General features: G+C 34.2%; 1 protein-coding gene across 1 annotated transcript in view; it reads right to left on the bottom strand.

Annotated features, from left to right (window-relative positions):
• Positions 1-1,577: 1,577 nt before the first annotated feature.
• The window catches only part of LOC149808600 (cytochrome P450 2D28-like), a 32,228-nt gene continuing 13,561 nt past the window's right edge, over positions 1,578-20,244 (bottom strand). The window contains exons 3-8 of the mRNA XM_089979791.1: positions 15,424-15,562; positions 14,435-14,573; positions 8,733-8,869; positions 7,441-7,537; positions 6,077-6,283; positions 1,578-4,404 (exon numbers count right to left, since the gene is read on the bottom strand). Coding sequence (XP_089835917.1) covers positions 4,220-4,404; positions 6,077-6,283; positions 7,441-7,537; positions 8,733-8,869; positions 14,435-14,573; positions 15,424-15,562 — 904 coding nt within the window. The 3' untranslated portion in view covers positions 1,578-4,219. The remainder of the gene's footprint in view (positions 4,405-6,076; positions 6,284-7,440; positions 7,538-8,732; positions 8,870-14,434; positions 14,574-15,423; positions 15,563-20,244) is intronic.

The following is a 20,244-nucleotide window of genomic DNA, read 5'->3' as shown; positions in this document are numbered from 1 at the left end:
CTTGGCGGAGTGAAATACGCGGATCATTCCTCCGTGATTCGTTGTGGATTAGCGGCATACGCGAAATCAATCATCAGCGATTCCTTGTTGATGAGTGGAATACGCGAAATCATTCCTAAATGATTCGTTGTGAGTCGTTGACTTTTTGATTAGTCATTGTCATGGTGCGGACTCATGAAATAACTTCATCACATTTGGGGAATATTTGGCATTTCACCTAAAGGTCAGTGTCATTATACGCATGAGACTCGATTGAAGTCATCATACATATCGAAAATCACACACTTATCATTTCGATAGATAAAGTATGTGTGCATTTATCATATATATGAATGCGCTTGTATATTTACTCGCACCTATTGGTGATTATGCCAACAATCGTTCAAGGATATTAAAGTAATTGTGCATACTATTATTTAATTGAGTTTGATTCTCATCTGTCCACGAAGCCAAGAGATTCATAATTTGATCGTTTAAGCAATTTCATCTCTCTGTTGCATCAGCAAGACAATTATCAGTCACAAGTCAAAACAGGACAGATGCATTCAAAAGTGGACAGAAACGGTTATTTATACAATTTCATAGGATTTGGCTCGTCATTAGAATCGTGGTATTTGTTTGCATACCTAGGATAGGTCTTTCTATCTATCTGTAGATACCCAAAGTGCAATTAGTTTGTGCGTGAGTTGTAGTGTTAGCGATTAGATATATTCATTAACTTACACTTCATATATAAATATCTCATTCAGGTGGATTTCTTGCTTGTCTTTTCTAGATAGAACCCCACCCGAATACATACTGGTACAATCCCTGTTTCATTTGCCCAATTGAGATTGATAAGAGCATTTATTATCTCAGTCCCCCAAACCATATAAATGCGTAGTCTCTAGGTGTATAGCAAATGACATTGTCCTAGATGCAGGATAGTGTTGTAAACATACAATACTATTTTTTTTAAATCTGTGACCCAACTGTTTAGAATATTTCTAGTCAACTCTTTTTCTGTTTTCAGTTTAAAGAAACAAGCTCGACGCATATCTTGCATACTGACAATGCGCTTATCTAATTCCTGGTTCTCTTAGACTGGAATTATAATTTCTCAACAGCAACTTGCTGAATCTTCTTTACCTTTGCCTTGTATCGAATAATTAGGTTCCATGTTCTTAAAGAGTCTCGCAAGTTTGACAAAACTATCATATCTTAGATTCTTTCCATTAGTATATAGAGCCTATCAGGTAAATCTAAAGCTATCTAAAACTCTAATAGTTATCTTTTAAATCTCTTTCCGATTTTTCTTTTACTATTATAGCAATTAAATTGATAAGGAAAATTATATAATTTTCATAATCGTTAGGTATGATTTATTCCTTTGGATGAAAATCATTTTTCGCCAACGACTTTGTGAATCTATGTAAATCATAACCACACAGATTATGGATAATGGAATGCATTTTTATGTCTGTAATTTATACATTTTAAGAGCAGGGTCGCAAGAGTTACCATTATGCAATAATGATCTCGTTTTTGTTTTGGTTTCGTTGATTTTCTTTACATAGATAACACAGATATTGTATACGTACTGGAATCAAAATGTTTATTTTCATCTGTATATATTTTAGCAGCAATGTGGTTTTTTCTACACCATAGACTAATTTCGATATTTCACATGGATAATCGTTAAAGACCTAAATACAATCAATACAGCATTCATGAATGAGGTTGTACTGTTTATGTAGAGATGTAATAGGCAACACATACGAACGGAATATGTTTGGCTGTCGGTACTGTCCACGATTTAGTCTTGTTTGCAATCATATTTAAGTGTAATGGTATTTGGAAAATTACAGTACAGAACACAAGGAAGATTTAATTTCTTAAGATTCTATAAAATTTTAGAACTGATGTTTTGTATGCATTACATAAGTAGATTATTCTTCTCTGAACTCACATGCGTTTATGTTGTTGAACGGTTAATTCTCGTATCATTTTAATTCTACTTTTACCGTTGGATCTATGTATCTGATGTGTGACTAATGTTTAGAAATCCTTTTTCCCAAAGTAATGTTAGTTATCCCAATCAGATCAACAGAAACAGCATGGATAATCTTTCTCCGAGTTAGTCAAACTTAAAAGTCTTATTAAATTTGTTGTTGATTTCATATTGATTTCATGTCAGATTAAAATTTAATTCGAAAATTACATCTTTACCTGAAAAATGTGCAGCCACCATCAAACCAACGAATATTCTTGTGTAAATTATATTATGATTGTCTGTGGGAATTATCAGAAGCAGTATTGATCAATGATTCTATAGAATTTAAAAATACATTTTACCTGTATTGTCGACAGTAATGCATGCATTTCTGATTTACTCCCTTAGGTAATTATATGTATGAGTGTGTATTCAAACCTATCTGCATGCAAGGTTAAAATCTTTATTTCCACAAAACCTAATCTGGTATTTAATGATATATCCTGGTCATTACAACTATAAAAACTATACTTGCGTATTCTTTTCAATTATTTTTTTAAAATTTATTTTACGAGTACACAAATCAGACAACATATCCACCAATTCATTCGCAATTCATTGCAAAACTATTGTTGAAAATATGTCAGAGATTATTTTACTATGTATATTTTATTTGTATTATTTGTTGGTATTTCTTAATGATTATATATTAAATATATCTGTTTTTTGTACTGGACCTTGACCTGATGTTTGCCGTGCTCTTTATTATAATTTTAGCAATAGACCTTGTATTGTTGACATCATAGATCGTTCTAGAAATGAACTTTTGAACCTGTTCCTGGTTCTAGTTTTGCGTCTTAGTTTTCTTATGTATTTTTGTTTACTTCAAAATTATTTGGCTGCTCACTTTTGAGGTAGGCTGTTATTAGAGGCCGGTCTAATTTCGAATTTTCTATTGTATATTGAATCAGAGATCAAATATGCAAAACATGCAGATGTAACGTTTTAGAGTTTTAAATTGAGCACCACTGAGTTGTGTCTATTTTGAAAACAAATGGTCCTGTCTTTTTATAACATTTTATGAAATTTTCTCACGCTATTCTACGCTCAGCACAACTAGATGTATTTGAATATGAACGCCATTTAAGCGCACTTAAACACAGCAATATCGGATTAAATTTAAATGAACACTGGATTTAATTAAAAATGTGTCGAATCTTTGCTTATGTAAGCACATGTACATATTACCATGCACATCTATGCAGACATCATCAAGATAAGTATAAATTCAGCATTTAAATGAAAGTGTCATATTCTCGATGACTGTTGTGCCCGTAATCCGAACTCGGGCTCATATTCCAAAACGTCTCGCTTTCCATGAATCGTCATTATTTGGGAGTTTTTGGTTTAAATCAAATTCAAGTTTTCATCTGAAACATGTAACGTAATCGCATGAACTTATTTACGTTTTATGATAGTAATGAACATATACTTCAAGCCAGGAAATGAATGCCATGTGTTAGTTTTCATTAAAATAATGTTTAGCGGTTCAAAGTTCAAAGTTAGAAGCAACCTATGCTAACATCTAGATCAAAGACATTTTACGCATGAATCTGGCTTATTATTTGAACCATTCTAGATGTATTCTTACCTTTTTTTTGATTGACATTCCAAGCTTTATTCAAACTATTTAGAGCTACAGACTCTACGACAATACCAAACTCATCAAGACCTGTGTTGGTAGCCTATATTTAAATGCTCATTACGGGTTACTGAAGAACATTGCCTCTCGAGTGTTGATCTGTTACAACAAACTCAAAGATTTCTATTAAAAAAATGCACACATCTTCTTGTTTTATTTTGCTTTCTATTGCTTCTTTTTAAACCAGAAAACTATTTTTCACAAAGCAAACCGACGACTAATTAGTCTCTAATTTGATAAAGATGAAAGTCATAAAGTGCTCACGACCAACAACAGATACAGAACAACATAAAGTCAACAAGCCTTTTGAAATTAAAATATCTTTCACCTAATTTCTTAAACTGAAATAGCTATAACACTGTCTGTAGACAGGTTTATCAAACATTAATCAGCTCGTTCCTACCAAGAATCGTTTCATTTTCATCTAGCAAAATACAAAAAGCACTCCTTCCAGTCAGGTGCAAACAACATCCAAACATATATCTTTATCCGCCTCTCAAAGAACAAATCCTAAGGACGTTAAGCCATTTCATGGATTGATCGTCTTAAAGTTCAGACGGTATTGCACAGACGGCAAAATTATTCGGATATCGGCTGGCCATGGGATCTCGTTCAGCGGCTGGCGCTTGCTCGCCTACAGGACTCATGAATTGAAACCGTTGCAGCAGGTTGCTCACGAATAAGAACACAGTTTGGGATGCAAAAGCTTCGCCTGTGCAAGACCGAGGACCTGTAAAGTAGAATTAAGTTTCAATCGAAATAATGTTGTACAATTTATGACAGAATGGTTCCTAGTGTACATTATGTCAGCAAATAAGTGATAAACAAGAAACATATAGGAGAAAGTATTATCATTTCATAATATTTTCAACTTGAATTTGAGCTCGTCATTTTACTCGGTTGTTTATGTTGATATGCAATAAGAGGATGGGCCACGATGATCCCGAAGTATAAATGCCAGATTTTCTCGTTGCACCAGACTGTCGCGTTGTTCAGTGAAATCTTATTTGGTTGACATAATACGGGGGCTGGTTGAACGAGACTAAATGAAAGGTGACATTATGTTTTTGACAAAATATATGCCAGCAACATTAATTCGATACGTACAGGCCATAGTTGCATAACAGAAACTAACAACCACGTTGAATTAATAAATACAAGCATTTAAAATGCATGAACATTCATGATATATATAAAGTAATTTTGCATACCTTACAAACGTCTTGTGTACATGCATTCTAAATATTTTAAATGGAATAGATTTTTGAAATGTACGTAACATAAATAAATGCATTTTCTAGCAACATCACTAAGGTTCAAACATGCGCGAACCTTAGTGATCCTTCTGGCTCAATGAAACTGTTTGTCCTCTCGTTTATCAGATTAAATATACTTTTCAGTATCTGTATAATTTAATGATGCCTTTGATGATGGTTTACAATTTAGTTCTCAGCTATTATTAAACAATTCTTGTAATTAATTTTTGTCTAATGACGTCATGTGATTTGCGATAATTCATCACATAGCACTGTCAAATCTCAATCAGTCACTACGTGAAGTGTTACCTTCATGCAGCTGAAATAGCGTTATCCCTTTTCCGAGACAATTTAAAATTCAATATTTTGCCTCAGATAAATGTAATAAAACAAATAGAGACCTTGGTTTCCGTAAATATGAAGTTTTTAAACCGTCAAACCTATCATATTCACGTCTGCTCACGTCAGTCAATGCGAAGTTAACTGGTTTATTAAACGTCTTACGCACCTCAACCAATGTCTATATTTTTATTTTGAAGCGTAATTAGACACGTGACATAATATGCGTGATTAAAAAGCTGTCACAATCTATCCAACAACTGATTTCATTTATTTGAATTTTTGTCGTCTCTCGTTTCTAGTATACGTTTAAATTGTTTTAAATTGAAATGTCTAGTTTCGAATTAATATAGCTGGAAAATAAATACATAAATGTACTGTACGTGACGTTATAATAATGAAATATTTCTTGGCTTGAAACGAGTCATGGACAAGGCATTACGATGGATTTGGTGTGGGCATAATTTTATTAGGGTCTATCAACTTTTCAACTCCTTTTCACCATGCAGTCTACGGAATATGCATCTTTATCAGGAAAGGGATTAGAATCTAATCTCCTTTTCAAGTCCTGTGCTGGCGTTCAGTTTAGACACGTGAATGAAATCGGCGTAGAGTCCATTATATCATTTTCTAAAAGAAATTCAAAATGCTGCAAAAAAGGGAAATAATTCAAATTTGTCTGATTTATGTTGCATCCATGATCCTTGCAAGAATAAGTGTAGGATACTATTGCCTTAATGAGAGAAAAGAGACTTTTATATCCACTGGAATTTCGCATCACTAAAAACTAAGGTAGAAAGCAAGTACCTATTCCAAAAGGGAAGAAAGCTTCATGCTTTGTAAGACTTCCTGCCATATCGAGAAAGTGATTTGGACGGAACTCATGTGGACGTTTCCAGTATGTGTGATCCATGTGTGCGGAATAAGTGTGGAACATGACATACGATCCACTGGGGATGTTGTACCCTTCTACCGTCACTGTTTCCTGGGTAAAGTAAGGACGGCTGATTGGATCTGAGGAAATCAAATGAAAAGAATAATGATGCAGAGATTTTTTAATTAAAAACAGCGTCATTTCGTTTTCAAGACGAACTGGGGATATGACTTCTTTCTTTATGATTTGTGGTTTCGCTAATTAAGATATACAGAGCAAACTAGAAGAATCGTTTACCATAACAATTATCCTTTTCAACTTTAAATAAATAATTAAATAAATAAATAATTAATTAATTAAATAAATAAATATGAATAAAAGAATCAATTGTAAAGTGAAACACTGGAATTTAAAATTGTGAAATAGCCTCTAATATTTAAACGCCATAAAGTTTGTTTTTTTTAAAAAAAACGGAATGCATTGTAATGAAAGCGATAATTTTAAATAACAATGACCGACATCGCGTTTTTTATTTATATACAAATACAATCTTTTTTTTAAAATGAATGATTGTAGTATGATGTCATCACCGGTATCTAAGAACTATGATTTTGCCTACCCTAGCCAGTGTCAGAATTGTCACCCCTACACCAGCCCTGCCCAAAACAAAGCTATAAAATCAGAACCGCTAAGTACCGCTATACCTTTAAAAAAAAATTACATTTTTCAGGTGCATTTTTACACCTAAAAAAATGAAACGTTTTTACAAATCCAGATTTTCTTACTGTAAAATCTGCCTTGCTAGCCTAATCAGAAATCAGTCATTGCATTGAACTCATCAGATACCGCAGTTTCGATTCACTTTTTATTTCAAGAGGTGATACACTACAAGGTTAAATGTCGACCTATATACAGTTAAATTTACTTCAATGGACTCCGCCTCTTAAGGAACACATGACCGTAAAAGACGAAGGTAACAATGTGTCACTTTTGATATTTCTACTGTCTTTTTTAATTTTTTTAATTTTTAACGCTTTTCAGTGTCTTTAATGGACATATGCAATATAAATCGCCGAATTTTCCTTTCTTTATCTGTTAAATCTCACAAAGCATTGCAGTTTACAACAAATACTGTGAATATAGTTACAATTGATAAATAAATGCCAACCGTGTAGGTTTACATTATGAACGACTTGCCAACGCACGCTGTGTCAACCAATTATTGTGTCCAATTTAATTTTCATTTATTAGAACGTACGTGGAAGTTGTCATGAGAAAGGGTGATTAATTAACTTACCTGGAGTGGAAATTCTCTGGACCTCATTGATTGTAGCGTTGATGAAATGCAAGGCATCCTTATCTTTGTAACTGATAGGCCGTTTAAAGCCGATTTTCTGTAGAATTAAGGATTAATTAATTCATAAACGAATAAAAGGTACCGGTTTTAATTATTAAGTAGGCAAGGAAGTGAGTACTAAATAATTAATTTATGTTTATGAAAAGAAAAAGAAAGTTAGATAGTTTTTTTGTTTACTTATTTTAGCTGCATCATGGTAATTATATAAGTAATATTATATTTTTTTTAAATAAATGTTAGGACGTGCATACGAAGCGCTTATGTTTTATTTAATCGAATGGCATATCATTGAACCATGTTTTCTGAATTATATTTTTGTCATATGGTTCGAACCGTATTAGCTATGTATTCTCATAACTTATTCATATATCCCAAGTGACAGCACTATGAACAGTTATGAAAATAATTAACTGAAAGCAGTCTGTGCTCTGCTTTATATTCGGATGATTTCGTTAAATGTAAAGATAAAATTAAGACAATGATTGTAGCTCTAATGTTGTCTATTCCCAATTGTTTGAGGACAAAACAATTAGTGAATTCCATATGCTATGCCAAACCCCGCCCATATATTTTCTTATCAAATAATAAGAAATCGAGAATGAAGCAAAGTGCAGGTCAGTTTGTTTCTCTCTATCCTTCCCCTTCCCAATATTTCGATTTTGATATAGCAATAACAACGATGAATAAGGAATTACATTGCGAAATCAATCATGCAATCCTTCTTTTGACAAGTGTTGAAATACTAGCGTTGCACCCTTCCAAAACTCAGTAGAGAAGCAAAAGAACGTGTGTATTGGGGTGAAGTTCATCAGTACAATCTGCATATACTTCATTGAATATATTCTTCTATAAATAGATTCTTCAACTAAAATAGGAATTTGCATGGTTTTCAGAAAATCCTGTTATACATTATATTCAAATCATATGCACCAGGTAAAAGCGAAGACCTTTTGATGTCTTTCAGCCTATCAATTACACACACGCACAAATCTATATATCTTATAAATAGATAAATAGGTAAATAGACATACAGACAGATCGATTGATCGATAGATAGATAGATAGATATGGGGGGGGGGCAGCCAGCTTAAATAGCTTTGAGGAAACATATTCAGCTTGTATAAGAGTTATTGGTTGCCCCATCAAGAGGGACTTTCAAGTCCACTAAACTAGCCCAATTATATAACAGTGTAGTAAACGAGTGTAGTATGTAAAATTTAGTAAATCCTCACCTCGGCAATCTCCATTCTACAATGACGCTGAACGTCACTGTTTTGCAGGAGATACAGGAAACACCATAAAATGCAGCTGCTGCTAGCTTCAAAACCGTGCGTCAAAATGTCCACCAAAACGCCAACCAACTGGTCCTCTATTAAATGTAATACATATAAAATCTGAAACACCTGTGAGATCAGCACAAACTGAGAATCGTCTGTCTCTACGTTAAAAGTTGTCATCCTTGAAGAGTTAATTCCACTAGCTGAGACATCAGGACTATGTTTAGCTGTGTCAATGAGCTGGACTCTTAGTCCCTTTTGGTGACATTGTTTGTCATCGTCAGGAGTCGTTCGTCCGCAACAAAATGTAATGGAAGTTTATACTAGGTTAAAAGACAGAAAGGTGGCAGCTGCAGTTTGTGTATTGACGTACAATTTTTTACATCTCAATATAAAACACGATCATGAGAAAGGTAGAGCTTTTCAAAACCTACTTTAGTCGATTGTACGAAGTTTAACAATTCATGTCACGTATCAAGACGTGCGCAACGTTTCGTCAATAGATACATCGTGGACACGAATACTCTGTCGAAACAAAATCTAGCCGATACTTGCTTGACGTTTTTCTTATTTATTTCCTTGTTTAGAAGTTAGTCACACGTGTAGTACATTTTAGTAATGTTCTATATTACGTAGTGTGGGAATTCATAAACGTTCATCAACTAAATTCCGTAGATACCATGTACTAACCAGCTATTAAATAATGGTTTCCAGAAAATCAGGGATAAATCTCATTGTGAAGATTAAACACGGTTCGTCTGCAAATTACTACCGATAGAAATCATTGACCTACGCTAGTATCGTAGACAACTTGTTGATCGTATACTTTCCAACATAATTAAAGATTATTACTTTGGTTGTTGTTGTTGTAGGGTTTAACGCCATTTTTCAGCACACGATAGGCTATACATGGCGGCCAGTATTAATGGTGGAGGAAGAACCCGGGAAAACCCCGGAAAGAACCACCGACCCACGAGAAGCTACTGGCAAGCTTTCTCACATACCCACATTGGCTGAATCCTAGACTCGAACCTTGGTTGAAAGAGAATGAAAACCTGCTGTACATGTCGAGCATCAGGATATGCACTATACTAAACAAGAAATGAAAATCAGTATTGGCGATGCGAAAACAGATAAAGTAATTACGGACAGCCAGGAATGGCGAAGCAAATGTCTAGCTTAGCTGCGGCATTTTTGGAACACATTGCCAAATAGTGCTAGAACAGATGCTTCTTGTGTTGATTTTACGAAAGGCATTAAAAGATGTAATGCGTTTTGTATGCGAATGAGCATAGTACACTGATGCCGTATATTTTAGTTTTAGCTATAACTCATCAGTTTGTATGCATGGGTTTACATTTGCTTCTTTATTTTGTTTCCTTCTGTTACATGTACCGTTCATTGGCTTAAATAATCCTAGCTGAATTAGCTCATTTAATCATTTCAGCGTGCACGCAACTGCATATCTGTTGTATATCCTGCGATATGTATGTATGTATGTATGTATGTATGTATGTATGTATGTATGTATGTATGTATGTATGTATGTATGTATGTATCCATGCATGCATGCATGTGTGTACGTATGTATGTATGTATGTATGTATGTATGTATGTATGTATGTATGTGTGTGTGTGTGTGTGTGTGTGTATGTATGTATGTATGTATGTATGTATGTATGACTGAGTAATATTGTTTGTAATCGTTTTTCTAAGCGCATGCGCGAGTGTTGTCATACTGTAGAATAAGCATTGTTATTTAAATAATAACATGCTGCAAACGTTGGCAACGTATGGAAATTACTTCACTTGATTTGACCTAACAGCTAATGCGAAGGTTATTCAAAATTAAACAAAATCAGTGCGTTACCATAGCCGAAATTCAATTATAGGTGTCAGTTACACGCATGACGAATGCTGGATCTGACATCTTTAAAACAGATTAGATTTGCATTAATGAGTTGTACATTTTTGTGGACTATCTTGTTAACAAACTCACAATTCTACTACGTGCCCTATCAAATATATTTCGTTTTCGACCATTAGGTGTCAAAGAAAGTATCTTTAGACCAATGATCAGCGTAAACAAGATGTCTATCAAGTAAGTGTCGGTATCTATCAAGTAAGTATCAGTTTCTATCAAATAAGTGTCGGTATCTATCAAGTAAGTGTCGGTGTCTATCAAGTGTCGGTATCTATCAAGTAAGTATCGGTATCTATCAAATAAGTGTCTGTATACATCAAGTAAGTATCGGTGTCTATCAAATAAGTGTCTGTATACATCAAGTAAGTATCGGTATCTATCAAATAAGTGTCTGTATACATCAAGTAAGTATCGGTATCTATCAAATAAGTGTCTGTATACATCAAGTAAGTGTCGGTATCTATCAAATAAGTGTCTGTATACATCAAGTAAGTATAGGTATCTATCAAATAAGTGTCTGTATACATCAAGTAAGTGTCGGTATCTATCAAATAAGTGTCTGTATACATCAAGTAAGTGTCGGTGTCTATCAAATAAGTGTCTGTATACATCAAGTAAGTGTCGGTATCTATCAAATAAGTGTCTGTATACATCAAGTAAGTGTCGGTATCTATCAAATAAGTGTCTGTATATATCAAGTAAGTATCGGTGTCTATCAAATAAGTGTCTGTATATATCAAGTAAGTGTCGGTATCTATTAAATAAGTGTCTGTATACATCAAGTAAGTGTCGGTATCTATCAAAAAAATGTCTGTATACATCAAGTAAGTATCGGTATCTATCAAATAAGTGTCTGTATATATCAAGTAAGTGTCGGTATCTATCAAATAAGTGTCTGTATACATCAAGTAAGTGTCGGTATCTATCAAATAAGTGTCTGTATACATCAAGTAAGTGTCGGTATCTATCAAATAAGTGTCTGTATACATCAAGTAAGTGTCGGTAGCATCCAGATTAACCCATGTCTCATCTTTGTTATAGATGAAACCAACGAACCCGGCTTTTTAAATATTTTTAAAAAAAGTAAAATAAGAGAAAACAACAACAACAACAATAACAAACAAACGACTGTTTATTATGATGTCCCTTCAGGACATAATGGCTCTCCGTGTTTTCATAGCAAATCAAAAATTCATAAAATATTATGAATATAACAATATATATTCATTTCGGTTATTTTCGTGCAAAATGTTGCAGAAATGTCTTCCAATAAAACACAATTTGTTGTGAGATTTGTTGTTTTTGTAGGGTTAACGCCATTTTTCAGCACACGATAGGCTATACATGGCCGCCAGTATTAATGGTGGAGGAAGAACCCAGAAAACCCCCGGAAAGAACCACCGACCCACGAGAAGCTACTGGCAAGCTTTCTCACATACCCACATTAGCCGAATCCGAGACTCGAACCCACGCAGACAGAGGTGAGATGGCAGTAATCCGTAACGGAGAGCTCTTTGGACCAATTGACCACTCGGGGCCCCAATTTGTTGTGAGAAAGAAAAATATTATGCGAAGAGAAGTGTGGACATTTCTTGCTTTATTTTCTCATTCTTTTAATTTTGTTTTCGTAATTTATCAATAAAATAACGTACAAACTTGAATGCATAAAATAATTGCAAATCAATGGACTGCTGCGTGCACATTTCTTTTCTTTTTGTTAATTGAAACATAGCTTCAGAGGCTATTGCGTGCTTTCTCAAAATTCGCAATTAACATCAAAGTTTGCAGCTATTTTTTTCTTCTCGTAATTACAATCTGAACTCGGAAAATGAATCATAAACATGCACAGTGATTAAGTCCTATGTTGAGCCAAAATCTGAAATAATGATTTATGTTTTTGCGCAATCACAGCTCGCTCACCAGCGCTACTGTTACACAAAGATTGGAAAAGTTATTAAATTTCACTTTCAAGTTCATCATTATGCAGAGAACAAATATTATAGTTGTTTCAGTTATATTTTCTTCAGTGCAAACGTGTATTCATTGCACATATATATTATGGCATATAATTAATCTAAAATGTGGCTTCCCTTCCCCGCAGTTTGTACTCCCATATACCTACCATTTGCGATGCTAAAAACGAAAAGAATCTAGGATATAAACCTAGTCATTGCATACATTAATCTGTAACGTAGAAATTATTCGCTTTCAAATCAAACAAAAGTTTTCAATGTAGACAACCACCTTATCCACTGTCCTTTTCCGGTTCCTAGACATGTCAATTTTCAGTGATGGGGTGAGGTTTCTTGGCTAAACATACATTGAATGCAAACGTTGTGTTATCTTAAAATACCTATACAATTTTATAAATTTGTATTATCTTAAAATACTTATAAAATGTACTATTGTGAGACCGATCTCAGCTGGTAGGGAGTCTGAATTTTATTCCATGAGTTGCGAGTTCCATACCAGTGCTGGCCAGCCCGGGTAGCCTATCCCGGTGTTTCCTTGTTAAAAGGGGTCTTGCTGCCATTTCCTTCCATGATTATAGCCAATAGAACCAAGGATGTTTCACCTTAAATCTAGAAACAACTTAAGCTTTATGTCGCTTAAATATGGGCCTGGGGTGTTGAAACTTACTTGTACGAACTAGCAAACGTATTAGGTAAAACTCAGGTCTGATGTAAAAATGAGAACTCAGATTACCTAATCCAAAGGTAAACATTACGAGCGTTGATGAAACTGAGGTATCGGTTATATGCATATGCAGTATAAATGCAGAATAAATTTAAGAGCTCGCTCGCTAATATATATATATATATATATATATATATATATATATATATATATATATATATATATATATATATATATATATATATATATATATATATATATATGAAAAGCAACGAAACTTCTTTTATAACAAAATATGTCATCTTTTCGTATGTCTGCTTCTTTTTCATTCCTTGGATGTTTGAGAAAGCTTGCCAGTAGATTGGTTCTTCCATGTTCTTTCCCGGGTTCTCCACCGAATATACTGGCCGCCATATAAGGTATCATGTGCTGAAAAATGGTGTTAAACCCAAAACAACAAAGACATTTTCACTAAAAGTTTCATTCTTCAATGCCAAATTTCGAAACAAAGAAAAATTGGAAATAGCGACCATAAAATTACGATTTACGGATTAGTTAACTGGGTAATAACAAAATTATCAGCCGGTGAAAATTCAGCATTGCTTCATTATTCCCCTCAACTTTGCGTTCAATTATGCCAGAGAAGAATAAAAAGTAATTAAATGCCGCCTATACTCGATCAGAAGTCAAGTGTAGCTGCAAACAACATAGACCCTGATATGTCCGCACATAATGCACATGTCAATCAGGTCATCTGTGTGTTTGTTTCTACTGAATACTCCTAAACATCACAGAAACAGATCTGCTGGCGCATTATGCTACGTGAAACTCGAGTTATCAGTATGTACGGTATCCTTACGCGTTATCTTTTAACAGCTTTACTGATATCAACAATACATCTATTTATGTACGCGACATTCAGTTAGGTCATTTTAAATGCATAATTAAGATATATACATTCTGTGCAAATAGATATTAAGAAATTTAGGACAACAAAATATTTCTGTAAATCCTGAAGAATTCGTAAAACAAACGGAAATGAAAATATATATGGGTGTATTTGTGTGGGGTGGGTGGGGGTGGGTGATGATCTCACCAGTTATAGAGGTGTCCTTTTCCTTCAAAAGTTTTCCAATTAAACCTTCCTTTTGCCCAGAAGGAATCCTCATTATTTCCTTCATTATACTGAGAATCACACCCTTCACCGTATCAGCTGCTTCCTTGTATTTCTTATTCTGACAAATAAAATAAGACGAGTGTATTTTGTCAATAGGATAATTAGAACAACAATGTAAATCCTGTGAAACTCAAGAAACATTTACAAATTATCTTCCAGGTGAACGTGTATACCAGTACATATGCTAAATCAGACTATAGTAATATTGATGGGTGACGAGACATAGCTTCCCTACACACATACGCGAACACACACACACACACACACACACACACACACACACACTACGGCTCCATGAAAGTTTCAATGATTAGGTTTTCTTTACGGCTAGATGGTTAAAATTATGCCCTGAAAACGCGTAAAATACAGCTGCGTTCGTGGGCTGCGCATTCTTTTGTCCACACAAATGCGTCCGTCCCACAGACTCCTCGCATAATTGTTTACTCTCGTTCGCTGTCCTGTTTCTGTCCGTCATTTCGTTTGTTCTTCCTGTCGACACTAGTCCAAAATTCACTAATATAACCAAGTTTTCATTTTTGTTTATCATTCTTGGCATGCATTAGTGCAAGAGACAAAATTTAGAGAAGTTAACTCGACATTGCTGGGTTAGAACAGATTTTCATTATACTACTGCCAAAAACAATGTGACTACATTTAGAACGAATGAGTGTCGCATACAAATAAGGCACTGTGACATATTTTTCAGGTTTATTTTAATATTGTATCACTAACGCTGACTAATCCAGCAGCACGTGTTACCTTGTACTTTGTTTACTTGTTTATTCATTTTCTAAAAGCATACAGAATTAGTAAAACGATAAAAGATTAATCACCGTGAATGAACAGAAGTGACAAATATACCAATACATGACATATAGACAGCAGACGATAGAGAATTAGATGTGTACCTCTATTTTGGTTTGAAGTGACAGAGGAATGATAGGATTGAAGGTTTGGAAGGATTCGGGGAACTTGGAAAGAGCAGAATCAGAGATCGTCCGAATGGATTCCAGAAGTTTTATAAACAGTCTATCGTCGAAGTTATATCTGTAATAATAATAATAATAGTACAGGTGATGCTAATAATGACAATACTGATAATATTACTACTACATTTGGTTCTTTTTCATTAAAAATGAAATAAATGCATTGTGGAAAATATATGCAGATATAAGGGCTCGCGACCATTAACAAAATCACAACTTAAAAGACAAAGATGAATTCAAGAACAGAAAAAATGTTGTTTTGGAGTATAAATAAATAAATCAGGTCATATACTAGTTTAATGGAAGTGATAAGTCATCGCTGAAGGCGTGGAACATGTACATGTAGTCAGAAAGGCGCTGGTTCGAATCCCACCACTGGACCAGCCAAGGTTAGCTGCATTGGAATGTCCAAACCAAACCAAAGCTATCATAGCTTTGTCTTTTTATTTTCATTTAATGTCATATTTAAAAGTAACAAGATACAAGACTTTGATGGGAAAAAATATATCCCTGCTGATTTGAACTCGGGTTGTGGGAGTAGAAAAAGGTGGTCTTACAGTAGCGGTCATTAGTCTCTGATATTGCCTTGGAAGCTTGACCATTAGGCTCAAATAATCCAAAGTCATATACAAATATTAAAGTGATAGGATCTCGATCTTTAGTATTTTACTACTAATCTACGACTCATCCAGACGTTACCAATATTTGACCTGAACAAACGGCTCTCTGTTCTGTGATATTTAAAGCACAAAATGTTCTGGCAATTCTTTAAGATACAATCAAAATTGATGCTTAACAGAACTTATACTTACGAGCGAAATACACAAGCTGAGGTCATAAGAATTACATAATGATACAGGTAACATTTGCTAAAGGTGTAAAACAGAATATCAGCAGAAAACGCTGATAGTATAAACTATTTCGGACTACCGATGTCTCATTCTTCGAGAGCTGAAGATTGCGAAATTTTTTGTATGGGGGGTGTTTTTTGTTTACTGGTTTGTTTATTTTGCTAAGGAGATGCAAGACTGAAATAACAAAGATATTATACTGCTATGAAAGAGCACAGTTAATCATCGAACTACAAGGACAACTCTAACGTATCAGAGCTGTTTGCGATCCCAGCATGGCGTCTGTTTCTTCATGGCCATGGATGACAAACAAACGAACATAAACATACATACATACATACATACATACATACATACATACATACATACATACATACATACATACATACATGCATGCATGCATGCATGCATGCATGCATGCATACATACATACATACAAGCATGCATGCAGAGTGTCTGACTGTCTGACTGAGATACCAACTGATAGTCCGACTGAAAGACCAATATAAATGCAAACAAAGATAAAGGGATATATATTTAAATAGGCTGGCAGACATGCATACATAGGTATGTACCCCACAATATTAGTAACAATTTCAAGAAATGATCATATAACAAAGCACTCAGAAGGTCGAACGTACTCGCTACCTGCCATGTGTTCCCATGGAGTATATAGCTCGCATGGTAGATACAATATCGTGAAAGCCAGTATCAGAGAATAGTTTGCGTATAAACACTGTTCTTTTAGATATCGTGGCTACATATGTGTGTTGTATTTAACAAACGTTGATTATTTCCTCACCGGGAGTGATCCTTTGTTCTCTCAATTAACCTGTGAGCTGGTTTTTCAGATTCGAACAAAGGTGTTTTAAGTTATTAATTATTGTAGCTATATTATATGCGTTAATTTAACCTAAACTGAAACATTTGAACATTAAGAGGAATTTTTGATTATTTGCAGTGTTGTTTTTGCGAGTTTTTATTACACATTAGATCCATCACTTGTTACGTTGCGTTTAGTAGTATTTAAACTGTACATAGCGAGTGATATCCATGCTCAGAAAGAAGTAGTGCGGATCAGTGCAGAAGACGATTGTCCAGTTATTTGGTTATCAGTCTCATTTTGTATTAGTTTATTAAATATAAATTGTGTGCTTCAGTTAACCGACATAGAAGGAATTTTTTTTTTACTTATTAAGTCTGTAATAAAACCATTGTTCATTGTTAAGATGACATTTAGATGCTGAGTGATATTCATGATTATCATCACTGTAAATGTTCATTCCTCCATAGTATAGCGTGTTCTTTAATTGCCGCAATATTGATTAAATATAAAATGTCTAGCAATTTCAATATTCGTCCAAACGTTTCTTGAAATATCATTACAATACCAGCTTGAACTGTCATTACAATACCAACTTGAAATGTCATTACAATACCAACTTGAAATGTCACTGCAATACCAACTTGAAATGTCATTACAATACCAGCTTGAACTGTCATTACAATACCAGCTTGAACTGTCATTACAATACCAACTTGAAATGTCACTGCAATACCAACTTGAAATGTCACTGCAATACCAACTTGAAATGTCAGTACAATACCAACTTTGTAAACACAGAAGTAGTGCGAAAATTAGTAATGTAATCTAGATCGGCTGGATTGGCTGCCTTTTGGGTACCTTTGGATTCTTCCACAAAACAGTGATGTAACGCCTACTCCTGCAGTGCAAAAAGGAGACGATTTGAATTATGTTTACTCCATTACATTTTCAATGCAGTGTTATTTAGTTGCCCTGATCTTGTCACGCAACTACTCTTTTCATATTACTCAAATACTGTATGTTTATGAAATTAATAGTTCAGAAGGAAGTTTAAAGACTATTTTCAGGTACTGCATTATGTAGGTTTTGTTTTTTGAGTCTTTACTGTATACCAGCTTCACAGACAGTACACGCTAGGAAACTCCGCATGGCTCCAAACTTATAAATGGTTCTTTTTAATATACAAATGGATACCCCGTTGTCAGTTTACCAATGTTTATCTCCGTTCATAATGTGGAGCAGAAATGAACTCGCCTTTTGGCTTGAAACCTAGCAGTGATGATACAGATTTACAATCTCTCTTACTCACTCTAGTTTAGATTCAGATTATTTTGACTCATTTATTCAATGATTTAAGTATGATTCATACATCTTATTTATCCCCCCCCCCAAGCGGCTAAGTACAATAATAGTAGAGCTGAGATGGCGTCGTCTCGATTCCGAATAACAACGCGTATTTCATTTTTGTGGATTAAGACAAGTTATTATGCCTGCTACTTTTCCTTTATTGCAATTATATATATATATATATATATATATATATATATATATATATATATATATATATATATATATATATATATATATATATATATATATATATATATATCGACCATTTTGCTTTTGTTGTATTTGTAAAATTGTGATTCGCCGAACCAAGACAAAACCTGTTGAAGTATGTTGCTAGGCCAGGGGGCTCAAGGAGTTTGTACATGAAGATTATGTGTAATCGTCATCTTTAGAAAGCACGTTGCCATTATGAAAGTGCCAGGTACATGAACATATTGCTGTTTAGGTTATTGCCGAAAACAAATTGTCCTTTAGAACTGAATTTATCGAAAGCACATTTTGTCAAGTGAACTAAATATGCATCAAGCTTGAATAGGCAAAGTTCATCTTCATTTCTAATGAAATGTCTACCATATTTTACGCGTGTCTCGCTCTCGTTTGCACTGCATCGTTCACCGCTTAGTGGAGTGAACATTAAAACCGTGTATTGTATTTGTTTCTTTTAATATGTTTCAGTTCGTCTTTGCTTAAGTAAATTACTACGTCCCTTCTTAATCGCATTCATCCATGAAAAAACTGGAAACCTCTAATGCGTATGAATTTTTTGTTGTTGCATTAATTAAAAACACTATGCTGCTACAGCCGAGGGAAAGACTTCGAGAGCACAGGCCTTTCATTTCCTACAGCTATGGCACCTCACCAGCATCCAATCGACAACCAAATGCCTTGTCAATAATTGAATATTGGTCTCCTATTGCACCCAAGTTGATGTAAAGCTTTGGCGAATCACATATTTAGGTGAATCAATATATTGTGACCACGCTTTTCGAGCTAATGGCTACATTTCTCCAAACAGTAGGCATTCGAATGACATGTTAGCAATTAAGCATTCTAATATTGTTGAAATCAAATATATGATCAACTTTCATCTTTACAAGATCGTATCTTCAATCACTGGAAGATTTTCATCTTTTTTCTCGAGGTTTGATTCCCGAATATCTTGCAACATAACAGCTTTCAAACGTTGTAGACTTTACGTTTTTTTCTGTTTTAAATTTGATCAAATTACCTGTACAGTTCTTTCTTAAAACGGATGAAAATAACTTCGATATTAGCGTGCTGTTAAAAGTAATTGGTTATAATCGATGTTAACGGGCTTAATGATAAATTACTCAGGTAGCACCGGTTTTGGTTATAATAATAAGATACTACGATCATTCACCTATAGAGTTTCCTGTCAGTGCTATTATCCGCCAAATTATTATGCCAAGATATTGCCCTTCAAGAACCTAAAGCACATCAAGGAATTATGAATATTTAGGCAATTTGTTTTCTTCTCCATACTTCCAACAAAATTTGCCGTGTATTTGCAATTTAACAAGATCTTTGATCTTGGATAAATTGTTAGATCAAGCACGATTTAAACATAATTTGTCAAGTTATTGCCCGTAAGAAACCTATCACATTCAGATGATGCAAGAAGTTAACACATTGTCCTAGGAAACTAAACTGAAATCCTCTAGATCTGGTTTGATGCGACAATCCGTTGATCCGGAA

This window comes from Sinohyriopsis cumingii, chromosome 1 (genome assembly GCF_028554795.1).
Source record: "Sinohyriopsis cumingii isolate HCF-2022 chromosome 1, ASM2855479v2, whole genome shotgun sequence".
Lineage (NCBI taxonomy): Eukaryota > Metazoa > Mollusca > Bivalvia > Unionida > Unionidae > Sinohyriopsis > Sinohyriopsis cumingii.
This window is presented reverse-complemented; position numbering and strand designations above follow the sequence as displayed.